This window comes from Capra hircus, chromosome 8 (assembly GCF_001704415.2).
Source record: "Capra hircus breed San Clemente chromosome 8, ASM170441v1, whole genome shotgun sequence".
In the NCBI taxonomy this organism is placed as follows: Eukaryota; Metazoa; Chordata; class Mammalia; order Artiodactyla; family Bovidae; genus Capra; species Capra hircus.
Window position 1 is genome coordinate 24,801,797 of NC_030815.1, and position 19,111 is coordinate 24,820,907.

A 19,111-nucleotide genomic window follows, 5' to 3' on the forward strand; every position below is an offset into this window, starting at 1 on the left:
AAGGAGGTCCTGCATAATCTAGCAGTGGAATAGGTCTGCAGGAGATCCTTGAAAGTGACAGGCCTTCAGATTCAGAACCAGACCACATATGATAGTGGAAGCCATGGCCAGAACAGAGTTCCTTTAGTGGGTGTCTCAGAATTCTTACATTGACTGACTGACTTTTCAGCAAGGCATGGGACAAGATAGGGGAAATAAATGACTTAGAACTATTAATCTTTGACAGACTTTATTTTAAGGAATGCAGTTTCTACACGATATATGAAAAGTGCCCTTGTGAAGATGGAAATTGTCATATGTAAAAAGAATAACTTGTGAAAAACACAGTTAATGGATACCATTTCTAGAATAGTTTTTACAAAGCTTTTAAAAACAGTGCAGATTTAATACATTAACAGAAACCTTTTCAACTCAAGTGAATTTATTTACATTTTTATTATATTTCACACTCTGCAAGGGACTTGACTGTACCTGTTTTTAGACACTTGCATCTATGAAGGATGTGCACAGAAAGTATACCTTGTACTGTGTGGTTTACGGGATGTAGGATCTTAGCTTCCCGATTAGGGATTGAACCCAGACCTGTGGCATTCAGAGCACACTCCTAACCACTGGGCCATCAGGGAATTCACAAATCCTGTATGTACCATGTCTGCTTTCTACAGTAGCTGCAGTTACAACCTTTATTCAAATGCTTAACAGACGAGAGGGTCTTGAAAAGTGGCTTTGGCATGTAGAGACTGAGGAAGTGCTTCAGTTAAGAGTATGCAGAAGAATCACCCAAGGATCTGGTTAAAAAGTGGATGATGATTGGGTAGTTTGGGACAAGATTCATAGAAGGGATCCCCACACAAGTCTTTTTTAAATTGGAGTGCAGGTGATTTACAGTGTTGTTAGTTTCTGCTGTATAGGACCATTAGCTCTTAAGAGTTACAAAACTTCAATTGGCGATTGACAGAAGTTAGAGTTCTAAAAGGTAACAGACCACAAGGCAGGCGGGTCTGGTATAAATCCAGAATTCTAACCCAGTAGCTGGTTGATTCTAATGCATAAAACACAAGAACCACCCTGATTTAATGTGGACAAATAAGGTGGCCCTTGACCATTCTAGCTCATGAAATCTGGTAGATTTAAAACTTTAACATTGCAAAATGCAGCCGATGCAGTTAATCTAAAACCAGAGTAAGGAAATGCTAACCTGGCAGATTTTGAAAGATAAGTCTCAATGATTTGATGTTTTGTCTTTGTTTTTGCTATAAATTTCTATTGCCCAGTGGTAGGTGCTAGAAAAGGCCTTTAAGCAACTTTAATACAAATCAGTCTTATTTCTAAATAGGCTAAGCTTTATAATGAATGCTTTTTAGATTAATAGTAAAAGTTACTGTAAAATTCATAATATTCCTAAATGTATAAGATTTAGGAATACATCATCAGAGTAATTTTTAGTGGGAAGTGCTTTGTTAAGTAATTTAGTTCAAATTATTGAAAACCACAGAAAAGTGGGAAAACATGATACTGTAATTCTGAAGACAGGAACTTGAATTACTGTGCACATTTCAGGAGCCTTAAAAATGTAAGAGACGAGAACAGCAAATTTGTGAAGTTTTCACTTTATTCAACCTCAATTTTTTTAATATGCAAGGTAATTCCAAACTTTCTGTTGCGGCAGTGTTAAAAGTATTAAAACTAGTACCAAGTTTTAAATTGCAAAAAATATATACTCTGAGACAGTGCAAAAGATCCATTTTTAAGGCAATGAGAATTCTAAAGTTCTTTCACTCAGCACTTTAACCATAAGTTGAATCAAGGATTCCGCATACGTCTTAATAACCCTGAAATCTTGGAAGATTGGTATAGTAACAGTGTGTGATGTTAACTGTACCATCTGGAAATAGTTATCAACTGTGATTCAGTCATCTGCATAATTACTGTAAAAGGAAGCACACACAATCATTGGTTTTTCAAACCATGCATGCAAAGGTAAGGAAGACAAATTTACTATCGTTAAGGGATGGTTTAATGAAAGGCATGAATGTCAGTGAGGCATGTGAGGTCATGATTTTCTTAAACCTACAAGCAACAAGCTTAATAAGCTTTAATGTTTTAAGACTTAATTGATTCATCCTAAAAAAACCATATTTACAAATGCACAAATAAGCATACAATCTAAATATACAAGAATAGAATTCTGTGCAGTGCAAGTTATTCCACAGGTTTTTAAAAGTGAACAATGGTGACAATTTATGTGCCTGAACAATTTCAGACCCAAAGACATACACAAGAATTTTAATTTTGTAAATTATGAAGCTGATCTAATTTCATTTAAGCTATTTGGCTCATTTATTCCATTTTAAAGCTGTTGCAAATTAACATGGTACTGGGAAGAAGGTGAAGGAACTGGGTATTCAAAATATAACCCATTAAGGGAGCTAATATATAACATGAAGGGTAAAAATATATTAATTTTAAAGTCAAAGGCATGGCAGTTTTCATCAGACTTTCAGGTAATTTTGAACTTAAATGACTACATTTGAATTTAGTAGTAGTCATTTTACTAGTTGGAAACCCCTTTCAAAGAACTATTGCAACATGAAATCTAAGAATTTTAATAAATATAATATGGCTGAATAGACAGCCACACATATATACACAATGCACAAATAGTTGCTGTTTTAATTGAGATTTCATTTGTTTGGGGGTTAGGCAAGTTTACATTAACTTGCTGTTTCCCAAACTCAATAGCTTCAAACAAAATGCCAAGAGTGAATATGGCTTTCCATTATCAAACTACAAGAAATACTGAGAAATGTGATACCAATTTTCAGCAGATATAAACAGCTCAGAAATTGTAAATCTTCAATAAACCTTGGGGCATTTTAATGGCGTTTTTACACTGAGATGATTCAGTATGATTTCATCATAAATACTGTCCCAAGAGTAAGTTCATTTCTGTTTTCGCCAATTTGTAATATGAAAAAACCTTGAATGTCTCCAGATTGAGTCTATTCCCCCAGCACTGTGTCAAAAATCTAGTCAACGTTATATTTAAATGAGAGGCGCTCCGAAACACTTCCTGCACCATTCCACACTGATACTTGGTGGAGCATCAATTTTCTGCAACTTTTCAAGAATCTCTGGAGACAGACTGTTGTATGCAAGTCCATACTCATTGTCAAAAGCCTCTGAAAGATATTTTTAAAAATGTAGTTGGAATTTGTTCATAAGACGAAAGCTATGCACTTAGAAGTGGTAGTCAAATCATTTTATATACATAAACTGCACATTTAAAGATAGAAATCTTTTAAAAGGCAAATGGAGTATTTACCCATACCAGTTAGAATTTTTTAAATTACTTATGAGAATAAGACTAAACCACCTTTAGTAGTCCCCATCTGACCAACTTACCAATATCAATATTCTCTCTTCCAAGAGATACTAATGATAAGAAGAGGATTTCTCTGTATAAACTCCTATAAAACAAAATATTTTGAAGTGAATGGGCAAAGAGCAGAAAAATATGCTAAGATTTTTTAAATGGTGAAAAAAATGCCTGAAACTAACAGCACTGTAAGTCAACTGTACTTTAGGTTCTGTGTGTTCATGTCAGTGCCACAGTTTTGACTACAGTTGTTGGGTGTCACCTTTGGGAAAAGCTGGCTAGAGGGTCCACAGATACTTTCTTTGCCATTTCCTGCAAACTTCTTTTTCAAATTAAGTTTACAGTTAATGGGCATAAAGCTTCATATTCAAAACAAAAATGGCTGAACTTAAAGTTATTGATATTTAGTAATGTAATAGATAACTTTCAATTCTAATTTCTAATTCATACTTGCAATTTTTTGCTACATGACAAAGTAAATTAATTTCAAAGTAAGTTAGGGGTCTAAACCCTTGGATACAAACAGGTTGTGTGGTGTCTTACTAGTAATGTAACCCAAGAGTAAAGGAAAAATCACCTTTATCTGATTTGTGAACATAAAAGTGAGACAAATGAAACTTTAAAAATCAAACTCATGACTCAGTTGTTAAAAAGGGGGGGAATTTAGGAACTGACTTCTGAGTATTTATTTATATAGAAAAAAAAATTGTAATGCTGATTCTGATGATGCTCCATGCAGCTTTCTTTAAAAGCTTCAGAAGCTATTATATAATTTCTCATATCCTTTCCCTGCCCTTAAATCAGATACTTGTAACTAGCTACTCTTTAGCCTGTGAAGGAGATAATCTCCATATCAACTGCTAAAATTATAAAAAATCTATCGATTTCTATCATGAATTCTTATCCTATTACTTCTGAGACTGTCTTCAAAGATGCAGTGACTACAAACTTGAAGAGCACCTGGAAACACTGTTTATGTTTGAATGAAGATACTATGTCCCCTTTTCTGAAGCATATCACAAAATTCACTTAGGCTGAGACTGGGGTGAGTGCTGATCCAAATAAGTTAGCAGATAATAAATAGAGGATCAGGATAGCTCCATATACTTCGTGATTCATTGCTTCCATTATTTTCTTAAGTTGTTTCTACTCATATTTTTTTACATCCCACAAGATAAACTGTGTGACATGGACTGAACAAGCAGTAGATATGTTTAACATCGATGTTAAACGTATTTATAGGCTTCCAGTGAATAGAAGTGTTTCCCGAAGACTGAGTATATTTTAGATATGAATGCATCACCTAATAAAATTTAATCTATTTCTCAGACATTTTTATGTTTGTGCTGAAGTATGAATGTATATACTTGGGCAGCACTTTAAAAAAGAATCTGATGTTCCACAATGAGTATGTGGAGATAGTTTTGAAAGTAATTTTTTTAAAATCATGAAGTTATTTCCAGTGACATCAAGTGAAAAGTACTGGATTGTTACCTTTGCCTTTTCCCATCTCCCTTCATCTGTTGTGAAAGCAGGTTGATAGGTTTAAGAACATCATTCTGTTGAATGCTCTGCCTGATGATTTCTACTAAGGTGCTTGTTGCTTGTTGTTCCTCTGACAGGAGAGACGACTTCTTTTCAGAATCTAACGAGATGAACACAGTAATAAAGAATAAACTTATTCAATCTATTAAAGAAGTTATTTCTTTTCACCTTCACAATTATGCAGCAATGTAACCAGCTAAAAAATGTTTTTCTAGCTTTCTTCAGATAGGAGAGGCCTGTCCCTTTTTCCTTTTACTGAACTTAAGGGCTTTGTGCTTGAGGCTGGGATGTGACAGCCTGTACTCCCGCAGCCATCCTATGACCATGAATCTTTACAGATGGAAAAGCAGACAAAGCATAAGGCGTCTAGGCCCCTGATGACAGAGAAGTTGCGTACCAGTCTTGGAGTGTCTACATAAATTCTTCATGTGAGAGAATAATCTTTACCTATTTAAGATTCTGTCATTTTCTATTAAATACAGTAGAGTATAATCCTGACTGATATAAGAGTAAATTCCTGAATTATTAAGAAAAAATACTTATACCAATTTCATATATTATAAAAGTGCTTCAGTGGCATATTTGAACTGAATCACAGTTAACATTAAAAATACACCAAATCAACAATTAAGTTTGGCCCAGAAAAAGGGTAAACTTTAATACTGGATGTAACCCCAGCAGCCATACAGTTTTATTATACCTGCACCAGCTGAGAGGGAACTGTGTATCCAGAAGTTGCCCAGTCAGCCTCTTTTTGAGCATCTGTCATAAAGCAAGCTATTTAATTTGCATACAACCCAGCACCTTAATAAAGGTAACTAGTAATATTTCCTTTGTGTTGAACCAAAGAAAAGCAAAGTTCTCTGTTACAAGAGGAAATGCTGGCTGCTCTGGGTTTATGTTTGGCTGTACTGGGTCTCTGCTGCTGCTGGGGCTTTCTTCCAGTTGCGGCGAGGATGGGCTACTCTGTAGCAATGGTGCACGGGCTTCTCTTGACATGGAGCACCGGCTCTTGAGTGTGCGGGCTTCAGCAGTTGCAGCGCATGGGCTCAGCAGTGTTTGTTCCCGGGCTCTAGAGCACAGGCTCAGTATTTGTGGCGCACCGGCTTCGCTGTTCCGTGGCACGTGGTATCTTCCCAGACCAAGGACTGAACCTGTGTCTCCTGCATTGGCAGGCAGATCCTCTACCAGTGAGCCACCAAGGGAAGCCCTCTATGGGTTTCAATCCTAGTTTTTCTACTGCTGAACAAATTTGATTTTCATTGTATGCTATGATTTTAGGGCATTCAACTCAAAGATAATATGCAACTTCACTACTGCTCCTTTATTCATGGAGTTGTGCAACCATCACCAATTTCAGAACATTTTTATCACTTTCAAAAGAAATCTACCTATTACCAGTTACTTCTCTTGTCTTCCCACCCCCTCCAGCCCTAGGCAACCACTAATCTAATTTTGTCTCTACAGATTTGCCTGTTCTGATTGTTTCATATAAATGCAATCATACTCTAGTGTCTGGCTTCTTCTGTAATATTTTAAAATTAATTCATTTTGTAATATATCAGCATTCACTACTTTTTATTCCCGCATAATATTCCATTGTATGGATATACCATACTTTATCCACTTATCAGTTAATATGAACATTTAGATTGCATCCATTATTTGGAGTGTAAGAAAAATATTGCTGAAAACAGTATACAAGTTTTAATGTGGATGTGCGCCTTTATTTCTCTTGGGTGTATACCTAAGAGTGCAACTGCTGTGTCATACGGTTAAGTGTTTACCATTTTGAGGAACTGTGAAACTCTTTATACCAACGCAACAGAACTATTTTTTATCCCAATTAGCAATGAACTGGGGTTCCAATTTCTCTATACCCTCACCACAACTTAGTATCTGCCCTTTTGGTTAAAGCCAATCTAGTGAGTATGAAGTGGTATCTCTTTGTGGTTTTGACTTACATGTCCTTGATGTTTAGTGTTAACAAGCATCCTTTCATTTCTGGCCATTTACATGTCTTTTTAAGAGATATCTGTCAATTCAGGATCCTGCTAGGATCTCAATGTCTGTGTCACCCCAAAATTCATACGTTGAAAAGGAATGCTTACTAAATGGTATTGGGAGGTGAGACCATCAGTGGGTGGTAAGATCATGAGGGCAAAGTCCTCATGAATGATTAGTTTAGCACCCCTTAAAAAGGGGGCACCGGCGAGATCCCTTATCCCTTGTACTGCCTGAGGGCATAATAAGTCTGCCATCCAGAAGAGGGCCCTCACTGACCATGCCAGCAACCTGGCATTGGACTTCCAAGCCTCCAGAACTGTGAGAAATAAAAATTTTTATAAGCTAATAAAGTAAAATAAGTACACTTTTTAGTAAGCTATTTAGCACTCAGTTTGTGCTATTTTGTAACAGCAGCCCAAACTAATTAAGACAGATCTTCTGCCCAGTTTTTAGGTGAGTTATCTTCTTTGTGATGAGTTTTGAGACTTGTTTATATATTCTGAATACAAATCCTTAAGATACTTTGCAAATATCTCCCCCAGCTCTGTGGGCTGACATTTCACTTTTTAATGGTTGATTTTTCAGCACAGATGTTTTTAAGTCCCATTTATCTACTTTTTCTTTTGTCACTTCTTGGGGTTGTATTTAAGAAGGCCTGGTCCTATAAAAGGTCGTGAAAATATATACGCCAATGTTTTCTTTAAAGAGTTTTATAGTTTTAGCTCCTACATTTAGGTATATGATCCATTTTGAGTTCATTTTTATGTATGATGTGAGGAAGAAATCCACCTTTATCTTTCCTGCATGTTGTTCCAATTGTGACTATTCATTCCCCACTGAATGGTCCTTGCACTCTTGTTGAAAGGCAATGAACTATACATGTGTGGGTTTATTTCTGGAAACTCAACTTTATTCCATTGACCGATATATCTATCCTATGCCAGTTTTCCAATTTTTTGACTACTGTAGCTTTGCAGGAAGTTTTCAAATCAAGAAATATGAGTCCTATGACTTATTTTGACTATTCTAGGTCCCTTGAAACCCATATGAATTTTAGGATAGGCTTGCCAATTTCTATTAAAAGCTACCTGGAATTTTGATATAGATTATACTAAATCTATAGATCAATTTGGGAGTACTGCCATCTCAACAATATTAACTTTTCTAGTCCATGAACATGGGATTTCTTTCTATTTATTTAGGTGTTTTTACTTTAACTTCTTTTATTGAATTTATCCCTAAGTATTTTATTATTTTTAATGCTATTATAAATGGAGTTATTTTCTTAATTTTTGGATTAGTTGAAATTATATAGAAATACAGTTGATTTCTATATATGATCATATATCCTGTAACTCTGCTGAACTTATCCATTTGTCTTTTTCTGTGTGTGTTTGTGTATTCCTTAGGATTTTCTAATTTAAGATTTTCCATATATAAGATCACAGAACCTGCAAATAGGGATAGTTTTTCATTTCTAATTTAGATGCCTTTTATTTTCCCATCTAATTGCTCTAACAAGAACCTCCAGTACAATGTTGAAAAGAAATAATGAAAACAGACATCTCTGTTTTGTTCCTGTGTTTAGAGGGAAAGTATTTAGTCCTTCTTCACTAAGTATGAGACCAGTTGTGGATTTTCAGATATTCATAATCAGGCTGAGGAGGTTTCTTTCTATTCCTAGCTTGTTGAGTGTTTTTAACAACGGACAACAGATTTTGTGAAATGCTTTATTTGTGCCCACTCAGATATCATGTGGATTTTGTCCTTTATTCTGATTGATATGCTGTATTATAGTAAGTGATTTTCAAATCAACACAGCATGTCTGGGGTAACAGCACTGGTCATGATGTTTAAATTGCTGGCTTTGGTTTATAGTATTTTGCTGAGGATCCTTATGTCTCTATTCATAAGTGATATGGATTTTTCATTTTTGTTTCCTGTGATACCTTTGGTTTACGTATCAGGGTAATACTGGCCCTCTCACCAAAATCTCCACTTTTTCCAAGACTGCTTTTAGGCTTGAACGTCTCCAGTCTGTCCCAAATAAGATCATTTCCTTTGGGGAGAATTTTTGAGCTCTCTGTTCTTATGGCCTGTCTCTCGGCCACTGCTCTGGAGCCGGGGCTGGGAACTGTGGCCTTCTCTTAGAATGACTCCTCTACTTTTTAAGTGGGGCACTGGAGTGATGCAGTTGCCTCCGATTCTTCAGCTTGCCTCAAACGGCATAAAACCTCTCCCTTATGAGCAAGATGCCGTGAGAACAATCAGAGCCCCAGTATTCAAAGGTTGCTGAAACAGGCAATGAATGGGGGCTGAGTGGAGGAAGTGAGCCTCCTCATGTCCTGGAACCGAACCTCTGTGCTATAGAGCTGGTAGAACTGGGTGGATGAGAACTGCTGACAACCTGTCTTTCCCAGGGAGATGCTGTAGCCCCTTAACTGGGGGCTGGTGGCAAGCAGCAAGTTGTAGCCCAAGTGCTACAGAAATCACTGTTTTTACTGCAATTTAATATGTATTTTCTTAGATAAATGTTTCTTCATTTTCCTCTATAGTCATAGACACACACAGATACCTTTTTTTTTTGTCTTTAATAACTTTCACCAATTATGTTGTTTCGCTGGGAATTGGGACTGTGCAGCTCCCCATACTGCTTTTCCAAAAGTCACTACTCAATTCTATTATGTCTTATAATCTTATTATGTGCCAGTTCTTCATTTAATGAAACCAAGTAAAGAAAGCTATTCTTGGGAATTCTAAATTTTGTTCCTACCACAAATTATAGAACATTCTAAAACACTTGTCTATTTCAAGATATGAGGGGAAACAACTAAAGAAATTGAGGTTATAATTCTATTTTTTTCAAGGCTATTCTGCTCCTGCTTAAAAAGTGTTCAAATATCATAACTGGAAAAACAACAAAAAGACAAAAATAGATATATATTTAGTCATAATTTTGTGATTGACATATTTCAAGGGAAAATGTCAGATTCTTCTCTTCTCTTCTAGCTTAAGTAAAACGTTAAGTAATAACGATAATAAAAGACTGTAGGAAAAAATACAATCCCTTTTCTCTTCTGAGCAGGTACTGCTAACAGCTTGGGATATATATAGTTTTAGACCTTTTTCTATGCATACATTAAAAACATACAGCGGCTTCCCTGGCGGCTCAGTGGTGAAGAATCTGCCTGCCAATGCAGGAGACGTGGGTTCAATCCCTGGTCCGGGAGGATCCCACATGTTGCAGAGCAATTGAGCCCATGTGCCCCAACTACTGCGCCTGTGCTCCGCACCAAGGGAAGCCACCGAATGAGCAGCCCCTGCACCACAGCCAGAGAGCAGCCCACCACTCGCCACAACCAGAGAAACGCCTGTGCAGCAGTGGAGACCCAGGACAGCCGAAAATAAGTGAATGGTAAGAAAATAGTTGGTTTTGTTCTCTTGCAAAGAAGATCATATACTGTTCTACAACTTGCCTTTTTTCCACTTAATATAATGGGCATCCATCCTTTCAGGAACCTATATGGAAATAACTCCTTCCTTTTCTTGTTTGCCACCATTTCATAATGTGGGTTTATTACAACTCTCTTGTTAGGTATTAAGTTTTTCATTATTATAATCTTTTGTGAAGCATCATGGTACCGACAGCTTTGTATACTGTATATTTACAGAACAGAGCATTTTAATGTTTCTTCCATGAACTGCCTACTGATAGCATTTACTCATTGACCTATTGGCTTGTCTGTGGTTTCTTATGGACTCACAAAGCTTCTGAATACTGGATAACCTTTTAAACCCCTTGTAAAAATATGTTCTATATATAAAAAACTGTAAATAAAGCCAAAATCTTTGTACAAGCCAAAAGCTTGTACCCATATAATTGAAATTATCATCTACACAAACACATCTGCTATACAGAATTTACTGTCCACACACCTCACCAAATTAATATCTGACAGATAGACTGTAAGAATCACACAAAAAAGCCACTCTTCAGATCAACTGGACATCTGATAAACAGGTTGGTACAACAAATAAATTTGAAATAAAATGGAAAAAAGCCTGAGGAGATACTAAAAGTGAATGAAAGATTTTAAAAACAAAGCAAAATAATTAATCTCATCTCCTCAATTCTATTTCTCCCTCAGGCATCCATTTTTATTTATTGCTAAACAGTATTCTACTGTGTGGATGGACTGTATAGTAATTTGCTTATGTAGTCACTTGTGGATGGATATTTGGTTGTTTCCAGTTTGAGTCTTTTATGTCTTTACTTACTAAAATTTCTCCATGCGACATACAGAGGTTCTCCTGGTTCCTGATGAAGGTTGATATTATCCCATAACAGCTGAATATAAACAAGTTTGCTATCCTGGGACAGAGATGACAGGGGAAGCTAAAAAAGATCAATAGAAAGTATTAGTACCCTAAGCACAGTAGTAACTAAGCATAATAGTAATTACCAGTGGACCTAGCAAAGCTTGATTATATAAAACAGATGAGTCCTTTTTAAAATTCTAGACCTGGAGCGCGGCATAGTGGAGAGCCCTTCCTCCTGGGACACAGGGCACAGCTGGAAAGGCAGCCGCCCCGCCCCCTTCCCGGTCACGCATTGCACGTTCCTGAGGAATCTGGTGCTAAACCACTCAGATGACTTGCTTCTGAGTCGAGATTTAGTACCCAGCAGAGCAGCTCCCTCACTGTGATCTACTAAAAGTCAGGCCTCGACATAAGGGTTTGTAAAAAACATAAAATTCTAGACCTAAAACTGAAGGAAAATTGTAATTTTTATTTGTATCTAAGTACAAATGTTATTATTTTCTGAGGTGCAAGATTCTCATTCTGACTTTCGAGGACTGAGTGACAACTTGGTAACTGGCACAGCAGTCACGTGAATGTGATTCACAACTTTTAAGGTACGAGAAAGTACAACAGTTACTACTATCTCACTGTACTGACTAGTACATAAATCAGTCAAAACAGTTTACAAGACTCTAAAAGTTTATTGTGCCTCTGATGTACGTTGGGGTGGGGGGTATCTCTCAGTATTCAGTATCATAAGCTTACTGTCTCCCTGGGAGTCAAGGATGTCAGCTCAAGCAGAGTCAGAGAGCCAGACTGTGGTCTTAGCCCCCCATCACTTATTCAGTATGTGACCTAGCAAAATAACTTCACTAGTTTTTAAATAAAACTGAAAAAATGTGGCTAATACAAATCCTTTAAAATAAAGTTGTGAGAATTTCAGCTGGGAATATCTTAAAAATTTTTTTTTTAATTTTCTATTGGAGTGTAGTTGATTAACAATGTTGTGACAGTTTCAGGTGGACAGCAAAGTGACTCAACCATACATATACATGTATCCATTCTCCCCCAAACACCCGTCACAGCTGGGAATATTATATTTCAGAATAAAAACTACTCTTCTAGCTACTCCTGCCACTAGATATGATCATATAACTAAATTTAGGCCAAACAAATACATATGAAAACATTATATGCACATCTAGGAACTATCCCTAAAGAAAGAATATATTCCCCATCCATTTTTCTTCTTACTGCTGGCTGGAATATGGATGTGGTAGCTTGGAAGTAGAGTACAGCTATCCTAGACGGGGTGTAAAACTTGGAAATGGAGGCCACACTGCAAGCAAAAAAGATAGAAGGCTCTCAAGTCTCTAGCATTATACCATCCCTGGACCACCTATCTAAATTTTTAAATGAGAGAGAAATAACCTATGACTTAACACTCCCTAACCAACATGAATACAGTGTAAGCATAGAAGTTGGTTCCCTACCTGTACGCCTCCATTACAATGTTCAGAAGTGAGGATAAGTCCTGGCAAGTTACTAGGAAGATCCAGACGCCTGAAATACCAAACGAGGTTCCAGAAAATTATTGGATGTTGATTGATGAATGAGGACGTGTGAATCACCTGATCGCCTTCATTTTCTAGCAAAGATTCAAGTTCTTTGCGAAGCACTAGAGGACTCAAGTAAGGCACAGAAACAGGGGGAGGGTTGGGTCTTTTTCCTAAAGGATCCTTAAAAACAGAAATATAGAAAGAAAATATGATCAATTTTATTATGTATGTTTCAGAGTATGTCTCAATGACAGCACACTTTTCTGTCCTTTCAAACTTATTTCAGGGCCATGAGTACATGTAGAACACCCTGAAGAAAACATAAGAGAAGAAAAAGCACTTAATCATAAATACCCTTAAGTTAAATGATTATGAACAAAAATTATTAATCCATATAGTAGGCCCTATTTTAAACATGAGTTTCTCTTATCACATTAAGAGCAATGCCCTATGTATGACTGATTTTTCCTTTTCAACTTTTTACAAGAAATATTTGCGTTTCTGATGTTTCATAATGATACCAAAAAAATCTGACTTTATCTTCCATGTAAAACTCTCAACAGATGAGGCCATTTTTTGTGTTAGTATTTCTTGATGAGTCTTTAAGATATATCTAACTTGTTTATACATTTGCAATTAAAACTAAAGAGCAATTTTATAAATCAAATGAAATAATGAAAAAGAAACCCAACCTTAGACTTTGTAAGTTGTGCACAATTAGAATAAAGTGTTTATGACCAATATTAATAAGCACCCATGGTGCCCAGATTGAGATCTCCAAATACTGTTTTTTTCTAACAGGAATGTTTCTTAAAGAAATGACTGATTTGAGGTCTGAAGAAGGAAATATGTAACACCTGAGCATCAAACATCTTGTAATACAAGAAAGCAAGGAAACTTTTAAAGAACTTATACAAAGGTGAAAGCTTCCCTGGTGGTGCAAAGGTTAAAGTGTATGCCTGCAATGTGGTAGACCTGGGTTCAATCCCTGGGTCGGGAAGATCCCCTGGAGAAGGAAATGGCAACCACTCCAGTATTCTTGCCTGGAGAATCCCATGGACGGAGGAGCTTGGTGGGCTACAGCCCACGGGTCTCATAGGGTCAGACACGACTGAGCAACCCCGTGGACTAGTTCATGGAATTAGCCAGGCCAGAATACTGGAGGGAGTAGCCTTTCCCTTCTCCAGGGGATCTTCCCAACCCAGGGATCAAACCCAGATCTCCCGCAGGGCAGGCACATTCTTTACCAGCTGAGCCACCAGGGAAGCCCAAGAATACTGGAGTGGGTAGCCTATCCCTTCTCCAGTTGGTCTTCCCAACCTAGAAATCAAGCCGGGGTCTCCTGCATTGCCAGCGGCTTCTTTACCAACTGAGTGATCAGGGAAGACTCACAAAAGCTACTAGAGTTGTGTCAAAAGGAATAAGGCACTAACAGGTAGAGGCTTCTAGCTGACCAAAAAAGAAATAAAATAAGCATCAATAAGGGTAACAGCAGCAGTGGATGTAAACATGAATGTTTAAACCCATGAGATCATAATGAAACCCTATGCCCCCAGATAATGTATCGCCTTGGAGAATGCTAGGAACCCAACTTGTCACTGTGAAGTTTGATAAATAAAAGGAAAAAAGAAAATCAAACATTTATCTTGCTTTTCCAACATAAACTGCATCTTTGGAAAAAAATCAGACAAAAGCCATAGGATAAGTTTCTCTTTATAAATATATTTCATATAATAAAGAAGATGACAGAATTAGACTATTGTCACTTTATAGCTCCAAACGGATAACTTATCTAGGCACTAAGGGGTTAACAGCTGCTAACCCCCACAGAGATAGTTCACGTCCCTCAAGACATACCACTACTGATGAAGTTGCCTTGTAAAAATAAACAAATGAACAAAACAGAACAAAAAACCTGAATCTGATCAAGCTTCAGGCTGCAATTACCAACTTACAGGGTTGTATTCAACAAATAAACTGCAAGGGAAAAAGGAGTCTATAGATTTAAAAAGACCAGAAAGCAGATCACCAGCCACAAAGCATTATTTGATCCTGGTTCCTCAAGCTGCAAAGCACACATACTTGACACTGTTGAAACCACTAGAGATTCAAACGAAGACTGAATGACCCTGATAGCACTGGTTATTTCCCGGGTCTGATAATGGCACTTTTTTGTTTGTTTGACCTTTGGCCGCACCGTGTGGCAAGTGAGACGGTAACTACCTGACCAGGGACCGACCTGCACCCCTTGCATCGGGAGTGCGGAATCCTAATGACTGAACCAACGGCATTACGTTTTTAAGAGTCCTTATCTCTTAGAGATAAACACTGAAATACTGACAAATGGAGTCTACGTTTGAAACTTGCTTCAGATGGATCTACAGAGGAACTGAATGAGGGCATACGTGACAGAAAAATGTTGTAAGCTGAAAATCACTGAAGCTGGATGGTGCCACAGAGGGACTCACTATACTCCTCTGTTTATTTATGTACACTTTTGAAATCTGAAAGTTCTTAGCCTGCTTATGAAAATGTATCACTTTTCACGTGATTAAAAAAACCTATTACAGAAGAAGATGCTATTTTAATAAATACTTACATGAACACACAGCATAATTATAATGTTGTTACATACCACAAATTCCTGCAGACTGTTTGGAAGACTAACTGTTGAAATGCCATGAAACGGTCGCTGGGAAAAGTCCATATTTTGCAAGGGACCTCCAACACTGTGACTTCTAGTCAAAGACACATTTCGTTTTGATAAACTATTAGGCACAGGTGAAACTTTCATAGTTTGGACATCTCCGCTGGCTTTCATTATTTCATCACTTAAAAAAATGAAGAAGAAATGCTGTGGTTAGATTGGTTTAAACAATCTAAATCTGTAGAGCTAGAGTATTTTCTACAATAAATTTTGAATGTACTGAATATATCTGAGAAGAGTCAGTACTGCCTTATAGGAATTAACTTTTCTTTAGGTATTTCTGTAAAATCTGTCAGAAAAACAGGATGAAGTGGATGATCTGATGAAGGGTAGGAAGAGGGTATATGGTTAAGTGTTATCGTATTATTTTTAAAAGACTAAGTGCCCATTCATGTGCTCTATTCAAACATTATTTTACCTTTATTAAACAAAATCACCTGGAAGTATGTATAATGCATCCAAGTAAGTAATGTAGATTCACTGTCAAGTATTTAATCTCTACTAGGCCATGACCCGGGTTTCCCTTGTGGCTCAGCTGGTAAAGAATCTGCCTGCAATGCGGAAGACCTAGGTTTGATCCCTGGGTTAGGAAGATCCCCTGAAGAAGGGAAAGGCTACCCACTCCAGTAGTCTGGCCTGGAGAATTCCATGGACTGTGTAGTTATGGGGCTGCAAAGAGTCGGACAAGACTGAATGACTTTCACTTTCAGGCCATGACCCACCTAAGAACAGAGGTCAGATTTTATTTACATTTTTATTTTTAGTGTTTAGCATAATGCTGAGCATACAACAGGCTCTCAATAAATATTTGAATCAATATTTAAGAGTTAAAGGTATACTTCACTGTAAAGAGAGTATATATCTGGAAACTGGCAATGACTACACTGAAAGGGAAAATACCTTTTACTGTTGGGAAGTTCATTTTTGGAAAAGACCACTGTAAAACATTAAACAGTATTAAAAATGGTTTATCATTAGATTCATTCATTAGATATTTAAACAATGTGAAAACCGCTCAGTCGTGTCTGACTCTTTGCAATCCCATGGACTTCTCCAGGCCAGAATACAGGAGTGGATAGTCTCTAAAGTTACATTATTAAAAATGCCAGAACTTATGTCTATGTCAGCCAGGTTGTATTCAAAGATGAAATTTTTACAGGGGCACCCAATTTTTTATGGAGAGTTCTCTGAATTCTATGCTACCTTGATTCAACTGCAGAGCTTGTTTCTTCAGTAATGGTCTGGTTATGTTTTGGCAAATCCATAAAGTTGATCAGGTCAGGTTCTGCTGAACTGGATATGGGTTTGTGCTCCAAAGGTTCACTTGCCAATGGAATGCTGCCACTTTGTAAACTGTCACCAGAGGTACTTGGTTTCAAGAAAAAGCTAAATATGGACCCGTCCAAAAAAAAAAGAAAGTATAAAAAAGTCTATAAAAATCCTAGAATCCTCCAAATGTCATCATATTTACAATCACTGTATAGTAAAATACTCACTAATGAATTATACAAATCCATAGAAATACTGCCTATTTCAAACACACACATACACACACTCTTGCTCTCATTCTCTCTTCTTCTCTTGTCTGAAACTTTTCAAATGAAAAGATCCAGAGCAGGTCACTACAGTTCAATACAAGATCCCTTCAGTTTTTGAGAAAAACTAAAGAAAGCTATGAAGGAAGTTGGAAAGCAAAATATTTAATTTTTTTAGTTAAAAAAAATAAAGAATAGCATTTTAACATGTATTAACCTATAAATATTTATAATACCCTCCCCCCCGCTTAAGAATCTCCATTTTTGTCTTTAGTCATTCTCTCTCCCCTCTATTAATTCAGTAATTTATTTTCATCTTCTCTCTTTCTTTCTCCTTCTGGGTGGGGATGGGGTGAGAGCTTTGCCTTGCAAGGGACATAAAGAGTGCTTTTTGAAGTCATAATAATGTTCTGTATCTTGATTTGCAGAAATCAAATTTACCTTAAATGAAAAAAAACTGTAAATAAATACTGAACTCTAGTTAATGATATGAATGCTCAAGTCCTTGGGGGAAAGGTATTTTTATTATTAATAATATAATATTACTACATATTATTATTACTAATAGGCCATACTGAGAAGCATGCAAGGATTTTAGTTCCCTGACCAGGGCTGAACCTATGTCTCCTGCAAAGCACAGAGCCCTAACCACTGGACTGCCAGGGAATTCCAACCCCCTCCCCGCTATCTACATCTTATTTTAAACAAATAAAAATATAAGATGGACTGGTGGAAGGATGGAAGAATAGATAGGTGATAAAGCAAGCAATGTAAATTAACTAAGAATATAGGGGTGGATATTTGGGTATACTATAAAAAAAAATCTTTAATTAAACTTGGCCGTAAGTAGGAATTTCCCATAATGACATACTGGGGAGGAAGATTAATAATGCTGGTTTATATTCCACAAAAGCTTAAGAAACACAATTAACCAAAAAGTACACAATTTATGGAGAATAATTTAAAACTCTATTAAAAGAAGATCTAAAACAGGGAGATACATACCACGCTCATAGGAGAATAATACTAAAGATGTCCATTTCCTCAGAATTAAGCTACAAATCTATTTGAATCCCATGAAAACTTAAGGTGGACTTTTTCTGTGGGGGAGGACTCAAAGTTACTCTAAAGTTTTATATGCATAACCAAATAACTATAAGAAATTTCCAAAGGGGGAACTTACCCTACCAACCAGACATAACATAAATATAGTAATAAAAATAATACAGTATTGACAGAACACAAAACCAGAGTGAGGTATACATAGGAACTTGATATATGATAAAGGTGATACTACATATAATATTGATGAAGGAAGGATGTAAAACTGGCTCATTATATGGAGAAAAATAAGCCTGGATCTCTATGATCATATACAAACGTAGACTACAGATGTATTTAAAACCTAAATACCACAGGGAAAATATAAAGGTAACAGAAGAACATTAGGAAGAGATTTTCATGTACTACAGATGGGAATCTTCGGAATCTTGTTTAAAAAGATTTCAAATGCACAAATCATAAGGTGGAAAACTAATGCACGATAATAACATCAAAACTGGTCATTTCTCTTCAAGGAATTAACATCAAGAATATTCAAGACAGGAATTCCCTACCAGTCTAGTAGTTGGGACTCTGTACTTCTAGATCAGCCCTGGGATTTCTTTGGAGGGAATGATGCTGAAGCCGAAACTCCAGTACTTGGCCACCTCATGCAAAGAGTTGACTCACTGGAAAAGACTCTGATGCTGGGAGGGATTGGGGGCAGGAGAAGGGGACAACAGAGGATGAGATGGCTGGATGGTATCACTGACTCAATGGACGTGAATCTGAGTGAACTTTGGGAGTTGGTGATGGACAGGGAGGCCTGGCGTGCTGTGATTCATGGGGTCACAAAGAGTCGGACACGACTGAGTGACTGAACTGAACTGAACTCTCACTGCCTAGGGCCTGGGTTCCATCCCTGGTCAGGGAACTAAGATCCCACAAGTGGCATGGTGCAGCCAAGAAAAAAAAAAAAAGAATAGTCAAGACAGATCAACAAGAAAAAGAAAACTAAATACAAAAATGAGTAAAA

At 36.9% G+C, this 19,111-nt stretch overlaps 1 protein-coding gene across 2 annotated transcripts in view; it reads right to left on the reverse strand.

Annotated features, from left to right (window-relative positions):
- The window catches only part of DENND4C (DENN domain containing 4C), a 112,631-nt gene continuing 93,735 nt past the window's right edge, over nt 216–19,111 (reverse strand). For both annotated transcript variants that reach the window (XM_018051919.1, XM_018051918.1), the window contains 7 exons: nt 16,703–16,885; nt 15,428–15,623; nt 12,727–12,972; nt 11,210–11,327; nt 4,874–5,024; nt 3,406–3,470; nt 216–3,182 (listed from right to left, as the gene is read on the reverse strand). In XM_018051919.1, coding sequence (XP_017907408.1) covers nt 3,046–3,182; nt 3,406–3,470; nt 4,874–5,024; nt 11,210–11,327; nt 12,727–12,972; nt 15,428–15,623; nt 16,703–16,885 — 1,096 coding nt within the window. In that variant the 3' untranslated portion in view covers nt 216–3,045. The remainder of the gene's footprint in view (nt 3,183–3,405; nt 3,471–4,873; nt 5,025–11,209; nt 11,328–12,726; nt 12,973–15,427; nt 15,624–16,702; nt 16,886–19,111) is intronic.